Raw genomic sequence first — 20,666 nt, forward strand, 5'->3', positions numbered from 1 at the left:
TTCCTCCGTTCCTCCGTTCCGGAATGGGAATATAGATTTGAAGGAGTAGATCTCCACTTGGGGAGAATGCCATTTTGTTGGAGGTTTTAGACACCAGAGGGCAGTATGAAGGCACCACATCTCACTTATCTGCAAATAGGATTCAGGAAGAGAAGTGAAGGCTATTTGATTAATTTGTGTTTTTACCTGAAAAAAATCATCTTGCTTTGCACACAAATCAAATTTTTTAAAAGAAAATATAGCTTGGGACTTTGGGAAATTTACTTAACTACTTTGAGCCTCAGTTTTTGTATCTCTAAAATAAGAATAATACCTCCCTCATGTAGTTTAATATTGAATATGTAAAAGTGTTTAGTGTTTAGAACATAATAAGCCCTATACAGGTGTTAGCATAAAAGAGCAGTGACAAAAAGTGCCTCTCTATTTAAATATTAGAGGTGAAAAAAATCTTGAGACTGTCTTGCTTTATACTTTACTCTTATTCCTATTCGCCGGTTAACTATAAAAATTAAGGTAATAAGTGTGAATGGCTTAAAAGTAAAAAAAAAAAAAAAAAAAAAAAAAAAAAAAACTACAGTAGTTCTCTGCCTTACCTGTACCCATCCCTTCCCTAAGTTGTGCTCTGTACTTTTAATTCTTTTTGTTATTTCTTTGTTCTTTGCCTCATTTTTCTAAGATACAGATTGCTGGGCCCCACTCCAGAGTTTCTGATTGGGTGGATCTGGGCTGGAGTGGGGCTCAAGCATTTGCATCTCTAATAAGTACATCAGTGATGCTTTGCTGCTGGTTTGGGAACCACACATTGTGAACAGATCTCATTGGCTCATAAATATTAGCGGGTGACGGGCATTGACTCAAGAGCTGAAACCGAGAGGCCCATAGACTAGTGGTTACTAGTGGGGTGGAGGAGGAAGGGGGAGGTAGACAGGGTAAAGGGGGTCAAATATAGGGGGTAGAGGGAGGATGAAGTGGGTAAAGGGGGTCAAATATATGGTAGCTGAAGGAAACTGGACTTTGGGTGGTAAACACCCAAATATATATTGGGTAAACACCCAATAGAATATACAGATGTCAAATTATAATATATACCTGAAAATCGTATAATCGTATTAACCAGTGTTACCCCAATAAACGTAAAAAAATCAATTAATTTAAAGAGCTGAAACCAAGTAATGAATGAGCAGGTCAGTCAATGGCTTAATAGTGACTATAGGATAAAGTTCATACTCTACAGAATTCATCATCTAGCTCCATCCACCTTTCCATTTCTTACTGCAACACCCTTTATATGTTTTAGTGTTACTGAACAGATACCACCTCTAAAAACTGCCGTGGTTTCTCATCAGTGGCTTTTGATATGCTAGTCTCTCATTTTGGAATTGCCCGGAGATAGCCTTCATATCTTGTTGCTTTTCCATTGCTTTAGAGTTAGTTGTTTCTCCCCTGTGCTCTTAAAACAATCAATATATGCTTCTCTCAGAGTCCAAATCACACTGTATATTAACTGTCTTCCTATCATCTGTCTTTCTCTTGTTAGCTTGTAAGCTCCTCAGGAAGAGGGATTTGTTTTTTTACATTTTGATTATCACTGGCTTGGTATGGTTATTGGCATATAATATGAATTAAATGTTTGGCTAAATTAAGATAGAAGAAATTGGATGATGTTGAGGCCCAAAATGATTGCTTATATGTAGTTTTGTTATTCTGAATTTCAAGGAGCAAATTTGCATAAGCCTCAGCATATACTCCATTAACATGTATGATGCTTCTGTATTTGTTAGGACCTAGTTCTATCCAAATGTGGGTCTGGAGTCCTAGCTGTCTTGGGCCTTTTTCAATTAATAATAGCTAAGCTAGTTTATGGTAGTTGATGCTCATGGGTTGCTCTAACAATCACCCAGTTCCAAAATGATGAGCATTTTGGTTGTTTTCACTCATATCTGTCTTTCAGAAGTTGGCCTACTTTTCAAGGATGAGCTGAAATGCTACCCTTGCAGCAAGCCATCCTTGATTACCTCAGGGAGATCTTTCTCATCTCTGAAAACATTATCCTACTTATTACCTAGCACATACTGTTTTATTTGTACTTGTTTGCATTAAGACTTATCTTCCCTTTTAGATTGATAACTCCTTGAGTACAGTGAAGTTGAGACCAACCTTGGGAAGGCATTTTAAAACTGTGCTACCGTGGTTGGACTTTGACCAGTAGGTAAATGAGAGTCATTGGAGCTTATGTTCCAAAGAAGAAAAAGAGAAAAAAGCAAAGGACTTATTATACCTGTGTTTTAGAAATATAGTCAGTAGTAATGCAGACAGCTTTGATAGGAGGCATAGAGAACAAAAAAACTACTCTGTGGTTCAGATTAAAAAAAAAAAGAAAAAGATGATATTAGCAGAAAGGGAGCTCCAGGGGAAGGAATGGACAGTTTAGAAGTTCGTTTGCTTCTTTGGGGACAGATTAGATGGGCATGATAGAGAACACACAGTGACACTGAGGACATTGATTAGAGTGTTTTTGGTTGCAATAAGAGAAAACCAAAATTGAACTTAGCTAAAACAACAAAGGTTTCTTGACCTATGTAACAGGAAAGTTCTGTCAGTATACTGAAACAGTCTCTCTATGATTATTTTAGCACTACCATCCTCAGCTTCAAGATTCTGCATACAACTCGTATTTCTCCAGGGGAAGAAATCGTACCTTGGTCCAGAGTTCCAGCCCAGATCTTGAGCTTCTTGATGACTGGACTAATTTCTCTGGCCACACTGACAATTGTTAAATCTAAAACAACTGGTTACTTGAGCAAAATGCTATGGAAGTGGTTGAGGTCAAGTGCTCTCAAGCCACATAGCTCCTTCATATGGGGAGGTATTGTTGGAGGAGATAAGTTTCTGTGGTAGAAGATGATGATGTTGACTGGAATAGGAACTAGAAAGAGGTACAGGTTTGAGGGAGAAAATGCTGAGTTTGATTTTATAGGGGTCAGGGAAGATATCAAGAAAGAGGAGCATTTCCGAATGAGGGAGCAGCCTCATAAGGCCTCAAGAGGAAAACAACTGGGCTTGTTCTAGGAACTGAGATCAGGCCAGTGGGACTGGCTTTTAAGGAAGGTAAGACTGGATAAGATGAGGTTGGAGAGGGAGGTCGATTTTGGGGGGTCATGGTAAGGAGTTTGGATTCTAAATGCAATGGGAAATCATTGAAAGGTTTTGATTAGTCAAGTGACATGATCCAGTCCACATTGTGGAACTTCACTCTCGTTACTTTATGGAGGGATTACAACAGATGAGATTGGAGTGGATGCAAGAAGAATAGTTAAAGGTTATGGTAGTAATCCAAGCTTGAACTAGACTTGGAGTTGGGGAAGAAGAAATGAAGAGCAGTAATAGACTAAAGAAATATTTTGCGATAAGAGTTGACTGGTTCTTATGATGGAGTGGATTTAATAGATGAAGGAGATGAAAGAGTTAAAGACTCTTAGAGTTCTGGTTTCAACTGCTCTTTCAATGGACATAATAAGGGTTAACTGGAGGTGGAATAAGTTTGAGAGGAAGATCATTTTGCAAATGCAAGATTTGAGGTGCCCATTAAGTTTTCAGGAGAATATGTCAAGTAATTGGCTAAATGAGTCTGGACTCCTGCAGAAGAGAGCCCGGGCTGGAGATGCGAGGTTGGCATCTTTGCCAGAGAGTTGATATTAACCCATAGGAATGGGTGATAAGATGAGGGCCTCAGGATTTAAGATGCCCAGAGGAATGAGAGTATCCTCAATAGTCTCTGGAGTTCAGCCATTTATTTCATCTGTAGTTTTGAAATTCAGTCTATTTTATATATTGACAATTTTGTTAACCAGTTGATTATGATAATTCTTTAGTCATTTTTCTATTTATTTCCTTCCATTTTTGGCAGATTTTGCATATCAATATTGAAGTAACAATAATAAAACTTACACATTTTGTGTTTTACTTTGAAAAATCTACTTAGGCTTTGCGAACAGTTACTGAAATTGTATATCTCTATTCTCCACCCTGACTTCTTTAAACTTTTCCGTTTACGTGTACATTTTGCTGAAACCTATAGACTTGTTTTATTAAAGAATTAACTATTTTGAATATGTAGTACTACATGTGTATGATAGAAAATTTGAAAGATACAGAAGGATCTTTCTGTCCTAACTCTTAGCCAACCAAGTACCTTACCCAAAAGTAAGCCATGTTCCCAGTTCTTGTGAATCATTTCATATCAGTTCATGTAAGAGTAGTAGCATTGTATTCTACTCTCTGGGCATATCCTAATTTATTTACCAGTTCCCCATTATAGACTTAGGTTTTGTAGACTTTTACTATGCTGGAAACAGTTCTTCCCAAAATTGCTATAATAATATTCTTTTCCTGAGGAATAAACATATCAGGATAAATTCCCAGGAACGGAATTGCTGGATCAAAGACTTTATATATTGTAAATATTGATAGATGTCAGAATCCGCTTCCTCCAGAGGTTGTTCCATTGTACTTTCTCACTAGCAATGATTGAAAGTGTCATTTTCAGCATCACTCATGCCAACACAGTGAGTTACCAACTCTTTGATATTTGCGGCCAATCTGGGTGTAAAAAGTGCATATCTCAGTGAGTCCTATAAAATATGAATGACACAGAGTGGTTTTGGTTGGATTTTATTAAATTAGTGAAATGGCTATTTTATGATTGTCAATCTGTATATGTATCTTCTGTAGTTTTCTTCTTTTTTTTTAAACCACAGCAAGTAGTTTCTAAGTGCCTGGAGAACTTAATGAGGTGCTGTATTTTAAACTCTATGTTATAGGTATTTAATTTTCAGGATTTTAAGTCACTAAGTGTTCTTAATTTCAGGTTTTATCTGAAAGAACTAATATTGAACCTTGGGTTTGTGCCAACATCATTCGTCTCTTTGATGATGATAACACAATTCCATTCATCATACGTTATCGAAAAGAGCTCATTAATAACCTTGATGCAGATTCCTTGAGAGAAGTTCAACAAGCCCTAGAGGAGCTCCGGTAAGAAATCTGGAAAGGGATGAGCCTAGTATAAGGAGAAAGGGTATGTGAGCCAATGAGGAAAAACAGTGAAGAAATGAATGACAATATATTTCCACAGTTTCAGTGTTTGGTTTTTTTTTGAGTTATTGTTATCTAGATTTGGTCCTATTCTGCCAGAGAAAGTCAGCTCTATTTGACTTATTTAAGGGTGTACAGAGTCCCTCTGCTGGTATGTTTATGCATAGCTTGGGCATGTATCAGTGAAAAGGTGGTTCACAGTGAAAGTCTGTGCCTGAGAGTTTGACGGTCATCTTCTCTCATAGAGGACTGTGTATGATGGCAAAATTAGGACTGCCAGCTGGAAACTCAGAAAAATACATTTTAGTCTAAATCTTCAACAGTTTGCATAAAACTGCCTTCTTAATATTATAAAGTCCCTTAATGGAGAGTTCTTTAACAGTACAGAGTTTAGCAAGAAATATGTATATTTCTTTTTTTTTTTTTTTTAAAGGGGATGGTACTTTTACATTAGTGGATTATAGATTTTGTATGATCGTAGATTGGAAAGTACCCTTTAAAAAAATTATGCCTCCGGACTTATTGTAATAACTTAGAAATACACATATAGAAACTATAAAGACTATAAAACTAAATTAGCAAAGTTTATAAAAACACTGTTCACCATTCATGCATTTATTGCTTGTCTCCTACATGCCAGGTGCCATGTTAACTTGTGTTCTTCAAGTCTACAAAAAGGATCTGTTTAAAATTGGATATAATACTACTATCAAGCCATTCTAGAAGTTTTACCAGTTATTTTTACAACAGCCTAATAGGCTTCCTGTGATTTGGGGGAACTTGCACCTCACTAACTTTTCCACCCCTTTTGTTGAAGTTCTTTTAATGCCAAGAGAATTGAAACGTTAATATGTGAAGAGTTATATTTCATTGAGAAGCAAAATCAGTTAGCCAACCCAGAAGTATAAATGACTAGCTAATCAAGTGGTCTCAGATTCAGATCTTCTAGGACCAAGCTAGTATAATCAAGCAGCAAGAGGTAAGAACTGGAGATCACAAGCCCTGTATAAGGGGGCAGCCTCTGCTTATCTCCAGCAGATTACTGACGTGCAGTATTGTCCACTCAGTTTGTGGGACCTTCCTGTTTTTGAAAAGAAATTGGTAATCAAGATTTTGAAACTTCTGAGCCAAACAAAACCATCTACAGGCCGCATCTGGAAGGCCACCAGTTTGCATTTTCTGAAGTAAATTTTGTTTGTTTGAGGATTAGGTAATGAAGAAAATCTCAGGGTTTTGAGATCCGAAATTGAGGAAGTGTTACAAACAGGCAAGAATAGTTAATTTTAAAAAGTTTAAGGTATCCCAATAATATTTATGTGTGGGGGACATATAGAAGCTTTATGTCACAATTATTATTATTATTTTATTGTTATTTTCCTTTTTTTAAAATAAAAAACACTTCTACTGAAAGAAAGCTCCATTCTTATATGAGTTGAGGAATGTTTCTTGAAGGAAATGGAGGCATTTATTGCAGCTTAGAAGATCTTTTTATGTCATATAGAGATTTCTTTTTGATAATGAGATCTCTTTTTTCTTAACCTTGTCATTTTTAAATCTAGAGCATTGGCTTTCAATCTGTTAATTACTACCCATAAATGAGTAATAAAACCAATTTAGTACCTTATTAATACTTAAAAAATATGAAATAGAGAATAGAAAATATATGAGTACAGTTTGTATGCTAAAGGTAAATATTGTTTCATGAAACTTTCAATTATATATATATATGTGTGCATATGCGTATATATACTGGGTTGCAAGGTAAAATATATTTCTTAACTGCTGGTCACTGTTAAAGTGAATTAAAGAATATGATAATGGATAGCAAGAAAAATTTCCTCTGTGTTCTCTAAAGACGCCTCTCTTCTTATATGCAAGCCAATAAGACATTGACCTTTTGTCAAATGACCCTGGTAGGCTTCAGTCCCTAATAACAGTCTTAGATTACTGGGACTATAAAAGACACAGGTTGTAATCTAAGGACTGCATATTCTTCCTCTATAATTTACAATCTTCTGCCTTTAGTTTTTTTTTGATAAGTAGATTTTGTTTTCATTAATTATTTTTAATAATTCATATCACATCTCTAACTTTTGCCTATAATTTAAACAATACTATTATTAAGCAGATCCTATAAATAGGAACAGGTAATGAAATAGGAGAGGCATTAAACAGTAGGATTGCATATTCACAGTGAAAAATATCATAAAGTGGTAGAATAACTGTGTTCTGCCCCTGCCCTTGCCCCTACCTGTGCATTAATCCCTGTACATTGGTACCCAGAATCAGCTTTTTCTCTATGAAATCCTGTTTTTTTCTAGTGAAACCATTATGGGTGCTATGTGTACTCTTCCTGAGCAGTGATACCCACTAGCAATTAACATACAACCCATGATTCTTAAACTGAGATCACTATGAAAGACATTATTGGAATAATTGGTGAAACATATATGCTGAGGTCTGAAAATTAAATGATAGTAACATGTCAATATTAATTACTTGATTTTGATGGTTGTATTATGTAGGAGAAGATTCTTTCTTCTAGAAAATGCACGTTAAAACACTTGGAGGTGATGGCAACTTATTTTCAAATGGTTCAGAGGGGAAAAAAGTTTTCTTTACCTGCAACTTTTCTGTAAGTTTGAGATAGCTTCTAAGATAAAGTTTTGCTATATAGGTATTGTATATTACAAAAGTTTTTATTTTCAGGGCTGTTGCAAAGAAGATTCGTAGTACAATTCAGAAAATTAAGAAGGAGGGGAAGATGTCTGAATGCTTGTTAAAAGCTTTGCTGGACTGTAAGAGTTCTGAAGAACTAGAACATGTGGTAAGCAGCCCTTTTTATCTTTTAATGTAAACCTGAGTATATTATGATTTGGGTCTACTTACAGTTAAAGAGGACCTGGAACTAAAAAGCTAAAGTTGTTTGTTATCGTTATTTAGTTAAAGATAACATTTATTTTTTATTGAATAACTATCAGATGCTTATCTGTGCTAGGCACTTGGGTTTACAAAGATGAATAATACATAGCCCTTGTCTTCAAGGAATTCCCAGTCAAATAGAGAAAAAGGAGAGTAGGTTGTAGAAGTGTGAAGCTTAATCGAGAATGCTGAGCTGAAAACCTGAATGTGAGCATCTTCAGCATGTAGTTGGTATTTGGAACCACGAGAATGGGAGATTTCACTCAAGGAGAGTTGGTGGGGTAGACAGGTCAAGGTAGACTGTTGAGGAATACTAACCTTTGAAGTGCATATGGGGAAGGGAGAACCTAAGAATGAGACATGGAAATAATAGAAAAGTATAAGGATAATCAGGACACAGTGATAGATAGTGTGGAAGGCTAAGAAAGAGTTTTAGAAGGAGGTAATGATCAATCGTTAAATGATTAAATATAGAAGAGAGATTTGGCTAGATACGGACTGAAAAATGTATATTTATAATCGGAATCTTTGAGGACCCTTGTGGTACCTCTTTCAGCAAGTTGTGTGGAACGAGAAGCCAGATAGTGGCAGGTTAAGAAGTGAATGTGGATTAAGAAGTAGAAGCATTGTGTGTTGACAGCTTTTAGAGGACCTTACAGTACTTGCCGTCCAGGCACTGAGTTTTCAAAATAAGTGAATTGAAACAAAAAAATAATTTTCAGCATATATAAAAGTATAAAGAATCAGAAAAGAACAGCCATCTTCATACAGCTAGTATTATCTAGTCATTGTTAATTCATCTCTGAAAGAAAAGGTTGACATAGGATGTCTTTAGCATTTTCACTGTGTCCTCCAGTTTTGTATCCTGATTTAACTTTTACTTTTTGAAAACTGAATAACGTGATATGTTTTCTGACTTTTTTTTATAGTCAGCTCCATATAAAACTGGGAGCAAAGGCACCAAAGCCCAAAGAGCAAGGCAATTGGGATTAGAAGGGGCAGCCAGGACATTACTCGAGAATCCAGGGGAGCTCAATCTGCTGTCTTACATTCAGCCAAATGTAGAAGGTACCTGCTTTAAAGACATCAGCTTTGTTTCTTTTTTTAATTTGAAAAACTTAGGTTAAAAAATTTGTTTCATTAGGTAATGACTGTACAATATAGCATATAAAGAATGAATAATTCTTACAAAATAAATTCCGATATACCTTGTGCTTAGCCATTCAGCTTTCCTCTTTTGATGAAGTACCTCTTCTAGACTTTTGCCCGTTTTCTATTGTGTTGTTTATCTTTTTCTTATTAATTTATAAGCATTTTAAGATATTCATTTTCAATTATGTGGATTGTAAATCTTTGCCAGGAATAATTTTTTTTTCACTTTCTTTGTGCTGTCTTTTGGTAAATAGAAGGTCTTAGTTTTATTATAATTTATTAATCTTTTCAATGTATTAATCTTTATTTTGAAGATAATTGCTTTTTTTTCTTTTTAAAGAAATTCTTTCACATCCAAAGGTTATAAAAATTCTATATTGTCTTTTAAAACTTTTATCCTATTTCTAAAAATTTATCGCATTATAAAAGTCATATATACTTTAGAAAGAGTTTCAACTGTTCTGACTCAGATAAAGTATAAAGTGATGTCCTAATTTCACACTTCTGCTCTGCAGGAGTAAAGTGTTTGTCTTTTTCTGAAAAGTATCTTCCTATCCTTTTGTGTATGTGCGTGCACAAGAGAGAGCGTGGAAGGGAGTAAGGCAGAGCTATTTCTAAGAAAAACCCCAGCAAGGTGATATCTGATACATGTCAAGATGCATTGGTTTTATTGTCAAAATGAGGGCCTGAGAATGAGAGCTTTTCAAATAAGATTGGCTTTTTTTCAAGAGCGTTCTGAGAGTATTTAATGGGGAGAGTGATGTTCTGGTAATTCCTACTCTCAATCTTGTTTCTGTTGGCCTTCTGTTGATTCTATAGGCTGGAAGACATAAGTGTCTGTAGGGGGCAGTATCTGATAACAAAATCCACAATATGTGCTAAACTGTAGAGAATCACAGCATACCATAATCTGTTTTTGTTTCAAATAATTCAGCAAATGTGAATTTGCTATTAAAAAATTTGAGTATGTGTGTCTGTAAAAAATACATATATCTGTTCATATACAAATAAGCACATCTTAACTGTTTTGGAAAGGTCAATAATGAAAATAAAAAGCAAATTAGTATTATTTGAATATAGAGATGGGTTGAAATGAATAAAATTCAAGTTTGTTTAATTTTTTAATGTGTATTTTTAGTTAGATTTTCAAATGGTTGCAACATGTAATATTTTAATAGTAGCTGAGACTGTATAGCCGTGCATTAAGGGTGGCCACGGTGGGAACTATCTGTGTGCAGTCGTGGTATGTTTTATTAGAATCAAACGTTTTCAGAATGTTAGACACATAAAGGTTTATTGTTTATTGTAATTTTTCTCTTATAGTTGATTTCTTTTTCTTCTACTTCTTACCTCCTTGGGTACAAAGTTATCCTTAGTTAACACTCATACCGAGTTCCTACTGGACATGCTTGATAACCATATTTCTTTTTATTGACATATATAGTGATGCTCCTGGACTACATGATGGTGGATACTTGGTGATACTTCTGATAATGGGGATAGGTCAAGGCCCAGAACAGTCATAGTAGTACTAACACACATGTCAGGATTGCTTGCTTTACTCCCCCTTTCTTTTACTCTAATCGCAAAGATAAAGAATTATAATTCCAAACAAGCTAGATACTGCTTTTTAAAGTTTACTTGGAATGTTTTTTCCTTTTTTCAGTCCCCTCATCCTTTATGCTATTCATATACTCATGATCACCCTCAATTCTATTACTGTTTTTCTAAAGAAGTATTTTCATCATTCCCATCATTCCTTAAAGAAATGTTTAAGAAACCAGATATTTCAGTGGTCTTTTTTTACCCAGTAGAGGACTCATCTTACTTTCTTACTTGCCACCGGCCAAGAAGTATTTGGTCTGAATAAAAGAGATATATATATTATGGTACAAATGGATTATAACATAGAAGATATAGAATTTCCCTGTGTAGTATACAAGGAGAGTAGCTGGTTGTTCTATTGTATATAAGAAGTGGCCTTAGCGCAGATAATGTGAAAAGAAATGTTGGCCCTTCAATTTTTGTTATACTTGTAGAGGTTTGAAGAATCAACAGTTGGAAAGCTTTCACTACAAGGCAAGGGATATGATTTGCTGGTCTGTGGAACTTATTTTCCTGAGTTCACTTAGGTACTAAACTTTTGGAACTCCTATTATCTTTGGCTGCATTAAGCCCCAAAGATCAGTTCCCTTTAATGAGAGAAAGTGCTTCTTCAAAACACACAAGACTCTTCCAGTCTTTTCACTCCATAGATGGACTAAGAAGGGAGTATGTAATGTGGATGAGCTTCCCAAATGACTGATAATTTCTACTACCCATTGAGAACCACTGCTCTATAGGTGGCTTGGGGCACCTCCCTAGCAGAGGTTTTTAAACTTTAATGAGTATCAGAATCATCTGTGATACTCTGTAAAACAATAAAATCCCATACTCTAGGCATTTATAGTTTTAACAAGTGTCTAGGGTGAATTTATATTCAGGTCCTTAGACTGTACTTTATAAAACATTGCTCTAGAGCTCTAGAATAATTTTAATTACATAAGGTTTACAAATTGTATTCTCCCAAAATGACTGGGGCTTTTCAAAGGCCTTTGTTATTATAGCAAAATCTATAATTTTCTCTTTATGTTCTCTTTTATTAATGTACATTTTCTTAATGTAGATTCTGTCTTTACTACTGACTTGTCACCATGCTGCCCTCATTGAACTTAGTGTAATGATGCTGTGAGATGTTTCAGAACTCCAGGAATTTGTGGGTAGTGAATGGTTTTACTTAGATGAAGACTGATCTAGGGAGATAGCTAACATGAGAACAGACATTTATTGACTGCTTACTATATGCCACAGCTTTTCTAAGTCCTTTACATTGTCTGCTGCTTCTCAAAGGTAGTTTGTTCCTGAAAATTCCTTCTTAGAGAAATTCTCTTAAAATGTAAGCAATTCCTATTTTAGTGGCCAAATTTCTTTCTTTAAATTTCTTTAAAATAAATGTAATTACTTCAGGAGTTAAGGTTAGTTATCATAAAACCCAACAAGTCATTTTCTCTTTGTTAATTACTCCATGAGTCTGTCTTTCTCTTCTCTTTGTCTTTTATATCTAGTACTCATTAAAACTATACTCTCAGGAAAACATGCTTATGATACTCAGTACTATATTTGTGTAATTCAAGCTTTAATGCAAGAAAAAAAAAGCTTTAATGGAAATAAAACAATAAAGACAAAAAAAAATAAAAGCAATGCAACTGATATCTCTCAATATATAAGTTGATGTCATAGGAGCCATAATTTACAAGACTCACTGCTGTAAATTACCAAACCAAAAGCACTTGGAAGAACATAACATACCATTGATAGACAATTCAACTATGAAGATGAGTAACCACATAATGGCTTTTGTTTTGTGCTTATGAGACTTGAAAAATTCAGATGGGTCATTGAAAATGTGAATTAATGCCTCATAAGCCAAAATAACAATATGAATAAAATTACTTGGAGAATTTTTGTGACTGGAGTGAAATAGGATACCTTGGGATGTGACCCAATTAATACATATTTTCCATAACATACTTAATCTTTGTAAATACTTCATGAAGTAGGTACTTATTATTAGTTGACTTTTATAGGAAACTGAGGCACAGAGAGGTCAAGTAACTTGCCCAGAGTCACACATTTGGTAAGTGGTGGAACCAGAGCTGCCTTTTTCACCTCTAGGTTATGTGGTATGTGGTGTTCTGATATTATTACTTTTGGAGATTTGTTTTGGTTGGGAGGAGAAGCTAGTTACTGCTATGATATTTTTTGACTTAATTTTGTCAATTTAAGGTTTTATTTTGATGGAATAAATTTATTGTGATTTAATTGTAGACTTTAAATCTAATCTGTAGTTCTTGCTTTTGTTTTCCCTTTTACTTAAAGGGCTTTCAGCACTCCAGGACATTGCAACAGGAGTGCAGCATATTTTAGCAGACATGATTGCTAAAGACAGAGACACACTTGACTTCATTCGGAAATTGTGAGTTACTCTTTTATAGTTTTCTGCTTTGTGGACTCATGCTGTTAAGGGCGGCATGGTTAGTGCTAAGACCAGTGTTCATTAAAAATTTTATTTTCAGACTTTTTTTTTAAGTAGCAGAACTCTTTGTTCAAACAACAGAACCCTAATATATAAAACAGATAAAGTAAAATTGCTTTAATTGAATTCTGGGCAGGAAGCCTGGAACTCTGCCTGCTTGTCTTCCTTACACTGAAGCACCTCAGTGGAGGGCTCTGAGGAACACAGTTTAAAAACCACTGCATTACACAATACATGCTAGAGAGAAATTAGAGTGGGTGGCATTGTTTTTTAAACATATTGCGATATAGGTACTTAATTTTATATTATCTTATTTCTGGTGTTTACCAGTGGTAGGCTAACTTGAGAATGTTTAATATCAGGTATGAATAAAAGTACTGACCTCAAAGTGAATTTTAACTGATGGAGAGCAGCTTATCCATGGTATCACAGTCCCAGTTTATAAGAGATTAAAACCCTTCGACCTAGACCCTACTTTGGTTTGTGGATTTAATGCCTCATTATAATAAGGTATTACTTTAAAATCTCATTTTTATATCCTCTGTCCTTCCTTTTTGGCTGTGAATCAGAAGAGAAGACAGGGTTTTGCCAAAGGTCTGCTCTCCCATTCTCTCCACATCTCTAGCTGTGTGAGCTGTGCAGAGGAGAGGAAAGGTGGATATGAATCAGTTGGCTACTATAGCTTGTCAGGGTGTTTGTTAATATAAGGTAGAGAACTTTTTTGTTTTCTCAGTGGTCCTAGCAGGAATGAGTTAAAGTAGGAGAATTGCCTAGGTTTTTAAATGTGTTTTTATAAGTAATCATACTGTTGAAATTTCGTCTCCAGTTTTATACATTGTCATTTGGAAGCTGTCCTGACACAGTTTACTTCTCTTCTTTTTAGCTTTTAATTGGTTGTGACTGGCGGACTCAGTGGTTAGAGAAGGATGATATCTAGACCAAAGTTATTGATTTGAATCTTTGTAGATAGTTTTGGCCTCTTGTATAACTGCAGATGGTATGAACTCATTGAGGCCTTTTATGGGAGACTTGGGTTGACACAAATAGATCTGTAGGACCTATGCTAGTTAGGCATCATTTAAAAAAATGTCATTTGGTAATGCCGTATCTTTTTTGCTAACCTTAATCCATATAACATATTTCTTTACTACATATGTTAATAACTACTTTTTTAAAATATCTGTGTATTTGAACAGGTGCCAAAATAGATATATTTCTCTCCAGTCATCTCTAGCAAAAGTGTCCTCAAAAAAAGTAAATGAGAAAGATGTTGATAAATTTGTACTCTACCAGAATTTTTCGTGCAACATAAGAAATATCCAACATCATCAGGTAAATAAGGAAACTGCTTCTGCATGCTGATAGTAATAATAATAATAATAATAATAATAATAATAATAATAAATACTTTGTCTTTGCCTGCTTCCTTACTTATTAAGGAATTAAAGAATTTTAAATCAACTATTTTCTTTTTTTCTTTATATAAATTATTATAATGTTGTCGTATTCTTTCCATTTCACAAATGGGGAACTCAAGACCCGGAGAAGTTAGTAAGTGACACTAAGAATTATTAGCGTAGCTGACGGTATATCACCTCAGGTACCTTGACTTTCTGACCATTGACCTTTATTATTAGACTCTGCTTCCAAGTATGCTCAATTCTGGATCTTGTCCGTGTGAAATACAAATTAGAGATACTTGATTTAGAATAAAGTATGGGAGATCTCAGTTATAGAAATCATAGTCATTATACCTTAGTCTTTTAATTTCATTTTTCAGTTTACTAATTTTTTTCTAGTTGTAGTCATAGGCTATATCTACATTGTAGAATATGGCTTTTAAATTATAAAGGGGGATAAAAGACATTACAAGCCAGAAATACAATACTGGCTTTTATATTAACCTATTAGCTGCTTTTACCAGTGTTCTTTAGTTCTTTGTATGGCTTCGAGTTCCATCTAGTGTTTTATCATTTCAGTCTGAAGGATTTCCTGTAACATTTCACATAGGGCAGGTCTAGTGACAAACTTCCTCAGTGTTTGTATATCTGGAAAATCTTAATTTCTCATTTTTTTAAAAAAAATTTTAACCAGTAAAATTCATAAAACTAAACTTTACTGTTTTAGTCATCTTTAGTGTACAGTTCAGTAATGTTAAGTATATTCACACTGTTGTTCATTTTGCAGAACTTTTTCTTCTTGCAAGACCGAAACTCTATACCCATTAACCATCTCCTTTATTTTGGAAGGATAGATTTTCTGGATATGGAATTCTTTGTTGACTTCTTTTCTTTCAGTACTTTAAATATGTCATGCCACTGTCTTCTGGCCTCCAATGGTTTTGCGTAGATTCAGCTGTTAATCTTACTGAGCCCTTGCACGTGATGAGTTACATCTCTCACTTAATTCAAGATTCTATGGCTTTGGTTTTTGACAGTTTGATTATAATGTATCTACTTGTGAATCTCCTTGAGTTTATCTTTCTTGGAGTTCATTGTGATTCTTGGATGCATAGGTTGTTTTTCATCAAAACTGGGAAATTTTTACCATTATTTCTTTACTCTTTCTGTTCATTTCTCCCCATCCTTGGGTCTTCTGTTATACATATGTCGCTTGATCATGTCTCACAGGTCTCTTAGGCTCTATTCTTTTTTTTTCCTTCTCAGACTATAAAATCTCAATTGACCAGTGTTCAAGCTTGCTGATTCTTTCTTCTGCTTGTTCAAATTAGAAATTGAACCTCTCTAGTTAATTTTTCATATCAGTCATTGTACTTTTCAGCTCCAAATTTCTATATGGTTCCTTTTTATATAATTTCCAACTCTTTATTGACATTCTGTAGTTGTTGAGACAGAGTTCTCCTGATTTCCTTTAGGTCTCTGTCTATGATTTCTTTAATCTGAGCATATTTAAGACAATCGATTTAAAGTTTGTCTAGTAAGGCCAGTGTTTGCTTCCTCAGGGATAGTTCCTATTTATTTCTTTTTCTTCCAAGAATAAGTCATACATTATTGTTTCTTTGCATAACTTGTCATTTTTGTTAAAAACTGGACATTTTGAATATTATAAGTTGGCAACACTGAAAATCAGATTTGCCCCTCTTCCTAGTGTTTGTTGTCGTTGCTGTTTTGAGTTTTCATTGTTTGTTTAGTGATTTCCGAACTATTTTTGTAAAGTCTGTAATTCTTTGTTGTGTGTGGCCACTGAAGCTTCTGTTCCTTTAACTTAGTGAACATTTCATTATTTGACAGCGATTTCCTTAAATGCTTGGAGCCAAAACAAAAAACAAACTCACCTAGTCCTTGCATATGGGCTCCGTGTTGGGGCATTCCAATGCTTAGCGAGGCAGTTTAAAACTCTGCTGTAGCCTACACTTTCTCTTTGCATGGAGCTCGAAGGGCAGTCAGAGGTGAAAGCTCAAGGTCTTCTCAAGTGTTTTCAGAGCATATGTTTAGTTCTGAGCATGCACATGTCCTCCTAGATTCCCTCATATACATAGGAACTTTTAAAATCTTCTTTTGCCTCAAGTATCTCGTTTCCCAGCCTTTTCCTTCCCAGTTTTTTTGGTCTGTTATGTTGCCCTCACTGTAATTCCTTGTCACTGACTTTTATTCCTTACTCCTTGAGACTGCAGCTAATACATTTGCCTTTAAATGCTTTGAGCAAAAGTGTTTCCTGCTACCCAGGAAGCTGCTTCTGTCCCAGGGAAGCTCTGACACAGGCAAAACAGGTGAGCCCTTGAGCCAATTCCTCAGGGAGCTGCCATGTAGATCGAAAAATACAATCACGAATTTTTAAGAATAAATACCTTCTTGCTTTCTCTGGTATTAGCAACTTACACAAGAAATATAGGCTCTTATCTTCATAGCCACTGCCAGGATAGAGAGTAGGGCATGGTAAGTGAGTAAGTTAAAAGTACTTTTAACCAAAAATTTGCAGCTTCTTTCTCCTTTAGAGTTCTTCTGGTTGTTGTAAGTTTTTGATTAGATTCAAGTGTTTTGAAAAAGTTGATTCTGACAATTTTTGCTAATTTGTTACTTTCGAAGAGGGATGGAATTTTGGAGTTACCTACCCCACTATTTTGGTAATTTCACACCTAACCGCATCTTTAAAGTGTGATATGTATCCCCCTTGTTATATTCCAAAACCAGAATGTGCTTTTAACATTATAAAGTGTCCTTTATCTTATTTAATGCTTTTTTAACTTGAAGTCTATTTTGGTATCGATTGCAGCTTGTGTTTTCTTAATCTATATTGATTACACCCTTGTTTTAATCAGCCCTGCATCTATATATGAAATGCTTGCCCTTAATCCTTTTGCCACAGCTTTCCAGCCTTCTTTTAGATGAATGAAACTTATATTCTAGTCTCCTGTGGAGTTGGCAAATTTTTTTTGTAAAGAACTAGAGTGTAAATGTTTTAGATTTTGTGAGCCAGGTAACTTTTGCTGCAACCACATAACTGCCTTAGTACCATGAAAGCAGTCAGTCATTGATAATACATACACTAATGAGTGTGATTGTGTTTTAATAAATTATTTTGTACAAAAACAGACTAGATTTGGCCGATAGGCCCTAATTGGCTGACCCTTGCCCTTGTATGTTTCTCAAGAAGTTTATATGTGTACAATATTTTTTGAGTTCTGATGCATTCACGCTTGTGTCCTATGACCTTGATACTTAAAGGACAAGACAACTTTGCTCAGTATAATATTCTTTTTTCTTTTTAAAGATTATCACTGCTAACATGTTTATTTTCTTCTTGTCATATTCCTTCCATAAAGCACATTTAACTACCCCTTCTTTCCTTAATAAGGTTTCTTAAATGTATTGCTCTTCCATTGCCTGCTTTGTATATTGTTTTTGAGATACCTGATTCCAGTCTGATTCTCTGTCTCCTAGAAATGCTGAAGATGTGGGTATTGTGTGGTTTTATTTATTTTCTTTATTGATTTTATGGGTGGATGAGGAGAATTGGTATCAGGAGACCATTAGTGTTCTCTGAACCTGGAACCATTTTTTAAATTTATTTTTTTCTCCTATCTGCACTTTACTATTATAAGGAGAGGATAATGAAAAAGACTAGAATGTGTTACCTTTTATGTGATATTTAAATTCATCGTTAAAAATGTGATTTTTTAAACTTATGATGGTACAGACATGAAGAGAGTGTGTGTGTGTGTATGTGTTTGGTGTAACATAACATGAAGAGTCCACTTATTCCACAAATATTTCTCAAACACTTATTATATATTGTCATCTATATATAGATGATATTGTCTCTGCTCTTGAAGATTTGAAATGTTTTGCTGTTATATCTAAAGTTGTCAGTTTTACTTTTGAGCATAGTGTTTGAGCATTTATTACATCAGGTGAAGTGAATACTTTTGATAATTTGAAAAAATGTTAGAACAGTGAAAATTTACTTGCCTAGTTATAGTTTACTGAAAGAGCCTAATGAAAAAGACTTTTTAACAAAACCAATGGCTAAGTATACTAAAATTACTTTTGCAGGATTTTGTTGTCATATTTTGTCTCCCTTTCTGTTGATTTAATTTCATTGCAACTTTAGAAAAAATGTGAATACTCTCATTCTATTAAAACCTAGTAATTTACAATAGCCAAGATATGGAAGCAACCTAAATGCCCATCAACAGACAATTGGGTAAAGAAGTTATGGTTGATATATACAATGGAATATTACTCAGCCATTAAAAAAATGAAATCCTGCCATTTGCAATAACATGGATGGACCTAGAGGTTATTATGCTGAGTGAAATAAGTCAGACAGAGAAAGATAAATACCATATAATTTTACTTATATGTAGAATCTAAGGAACAAAAAGAACAAACTCACAAATATAGAAAATTTAGTGATGGACAGAGGGGAGGGGGCATTGGGGGACTGGGAGAATGAGGTAAAGGGTTAAAGAAGTACAAATTAGTAGTGGTCAAGATAGTGGTCATGGGGATGGGGAGCACAACATAGGGAATGCAGTTAGCATTTATATATTGGCCAGGTGGAAAACCAGAGGAGAGAAGGTGCAATGAGGAGGATTGTTTTATAAATTATAAATGTCCAAACAATGTGCTGTATACTTGAAACTAATAAAATTTAAAAAAAATCTAAAAAAACAAAACACCTAGCTTTTCTAATATCTGCTTGAAAATATTTTGGTCTCTGCATTTTAACTAGTGTACTTAGTACTTGTGGCCTTCTGAGTTAGTATGTGGTTGAATTTAAGTTTATGATTGACACAGGCTTCTAGGTGTGATAGTACTCAGACCTGAAAAAGTAGAACATTCTAGGAGTGTTCATTCTGAAAAAATAGCCCTGTGTTTTAAGAAATTCCTGGTTATTTTGGCAGCCGGAATGATGATATGCTAGCTTATGGAGATAGCTTCCTAGTGCCTATGGTGCTGAGGCCTCATGTCCTCAACTCTGAATCCTGCTTTTCAGCTTTAGCAAAGGTAGCCCCAGGATACAGCACCCCAGACTACAGAAGTGAAGGAACATGATGAAAGACAGTGGTAAAGGAACAATAGTACCTGGAACTCCTTCTCCAAATACTGTGGGAATAGCTGTTTTAGCTGTCTACAAAATTGATTCTTCCAGCTGCATCTTTTTTCCCTTCAAATTGGCCCTTAGTTTGCTCCTTTCCACCATATGAATTTGTAACTTGGCCTTCACATTCTCTCATGAGGCTTTATATTCCTTTTCTTTTTTGCAGCTTTCACTCATGTTACACTTCCTGTGTGTTTTCTACTACCTATTTCTCATTCAATTTCAATGTCATTTCCAGGAATTCTGTTTTATCCCTCTACTCACTTTCAGCTGTAGTTTCTGACCCAAGTTCTGTTATTTCTGTTACTACTTCCTTCCTTCTGTACTACAGGCCCTCTTGTGTCAGGACTTTTTGTGAGTTTGTCCTTTGAATTTATTAGGTATGGTCAAAAAGATTAAAAAAAACCCCAATAATGTATTTTGATCTAGTAATGTACTATTGATATAAAGAGAATGAAATAACTCTTCCTCCCATATTGTTGTACTCTTCATGAATGCATTTATTACAGATAAGTTCTCATATTTAGAATTTTATTTACTATTCATTGCTTCTTTCAGTATGTCTAATATTGAAGGCCTGTTCAGCCCAAACTAAAGTTTATTTTGTATTAAAAATTTATTTTTAAGTGATTATTTCAGCCAATTTCATCTTAGAAATTTATCAAGTTAAACTTCGAGGAATTGTTCTGTATTTAACATTTTACTTTAGCTTAATTTTCTTAAAATGGCTTTAAAATTTATGAAAATTAAAGTTACAAAAGAATTTATACTTTTCCTTTTATACTTTTTCATATAAATGTTGAGAATTTTTTATAGTAGAATCATTTTTTGGTAACTATTAAGTTAAATTATTTTAAGC

The 20,666-nt window shown here is 34.6% G+C and overlaps 1 protein-coding gene across 2 annotated transcripts in view; it reads left to right on the plus strand.

Moving 5' to 3' along the window:
- Positions 1 to 20,666, plus strand: part of SRBD1 (S1 RNA binding domain 1) — a 183,984-nt gene that overhangs the window by 13,783 nt on the left and 149,535 nt on the right. For both annotated transcript variants that reach the window (XM_011361334.2, XM_011361335.2), the window contains exons 4-8: positions 4,868 to 5,034; positions 7,804 to 7,921; positions 8,946 to 9,084; positions 13,087 to 13,183; positions 14,440 to 14,575. In XM_011361334.2, the coding sequence (XP_011359636.1) occupies positions 4,868 to 5,034; positions 7,804 to 7,921; positions 8,946 to 9,084; positions 13,087 to 13,183; positions 14,440 to 14,575 (657 nt within the window). The remainder of the gene's footprint in view (positions 1 to 4,867; positions 5,035 to 7,803; positions 7,922 to 8,945; positions 9,085 to 13,086; positions 13,184 to 14,439; positions 14,576 to 20,666) is intronic.

Source organism: Pteropus vampyrus, unplaced genomic scaffold (assembly GCF_000151845.1).
Source record: "Pteropus vampyrus isolate Shadow unplaced genomic scaffold, Pvam_2.0 Scaffold66, whole genome shotgun sequence".
Classification (NCBI taxonomy): Eukaryota; Metazoa; Chordata; class Mammalia; order Chiroptera; family Pteropodidae; genus Pteropus; species Pteropus vampyrus.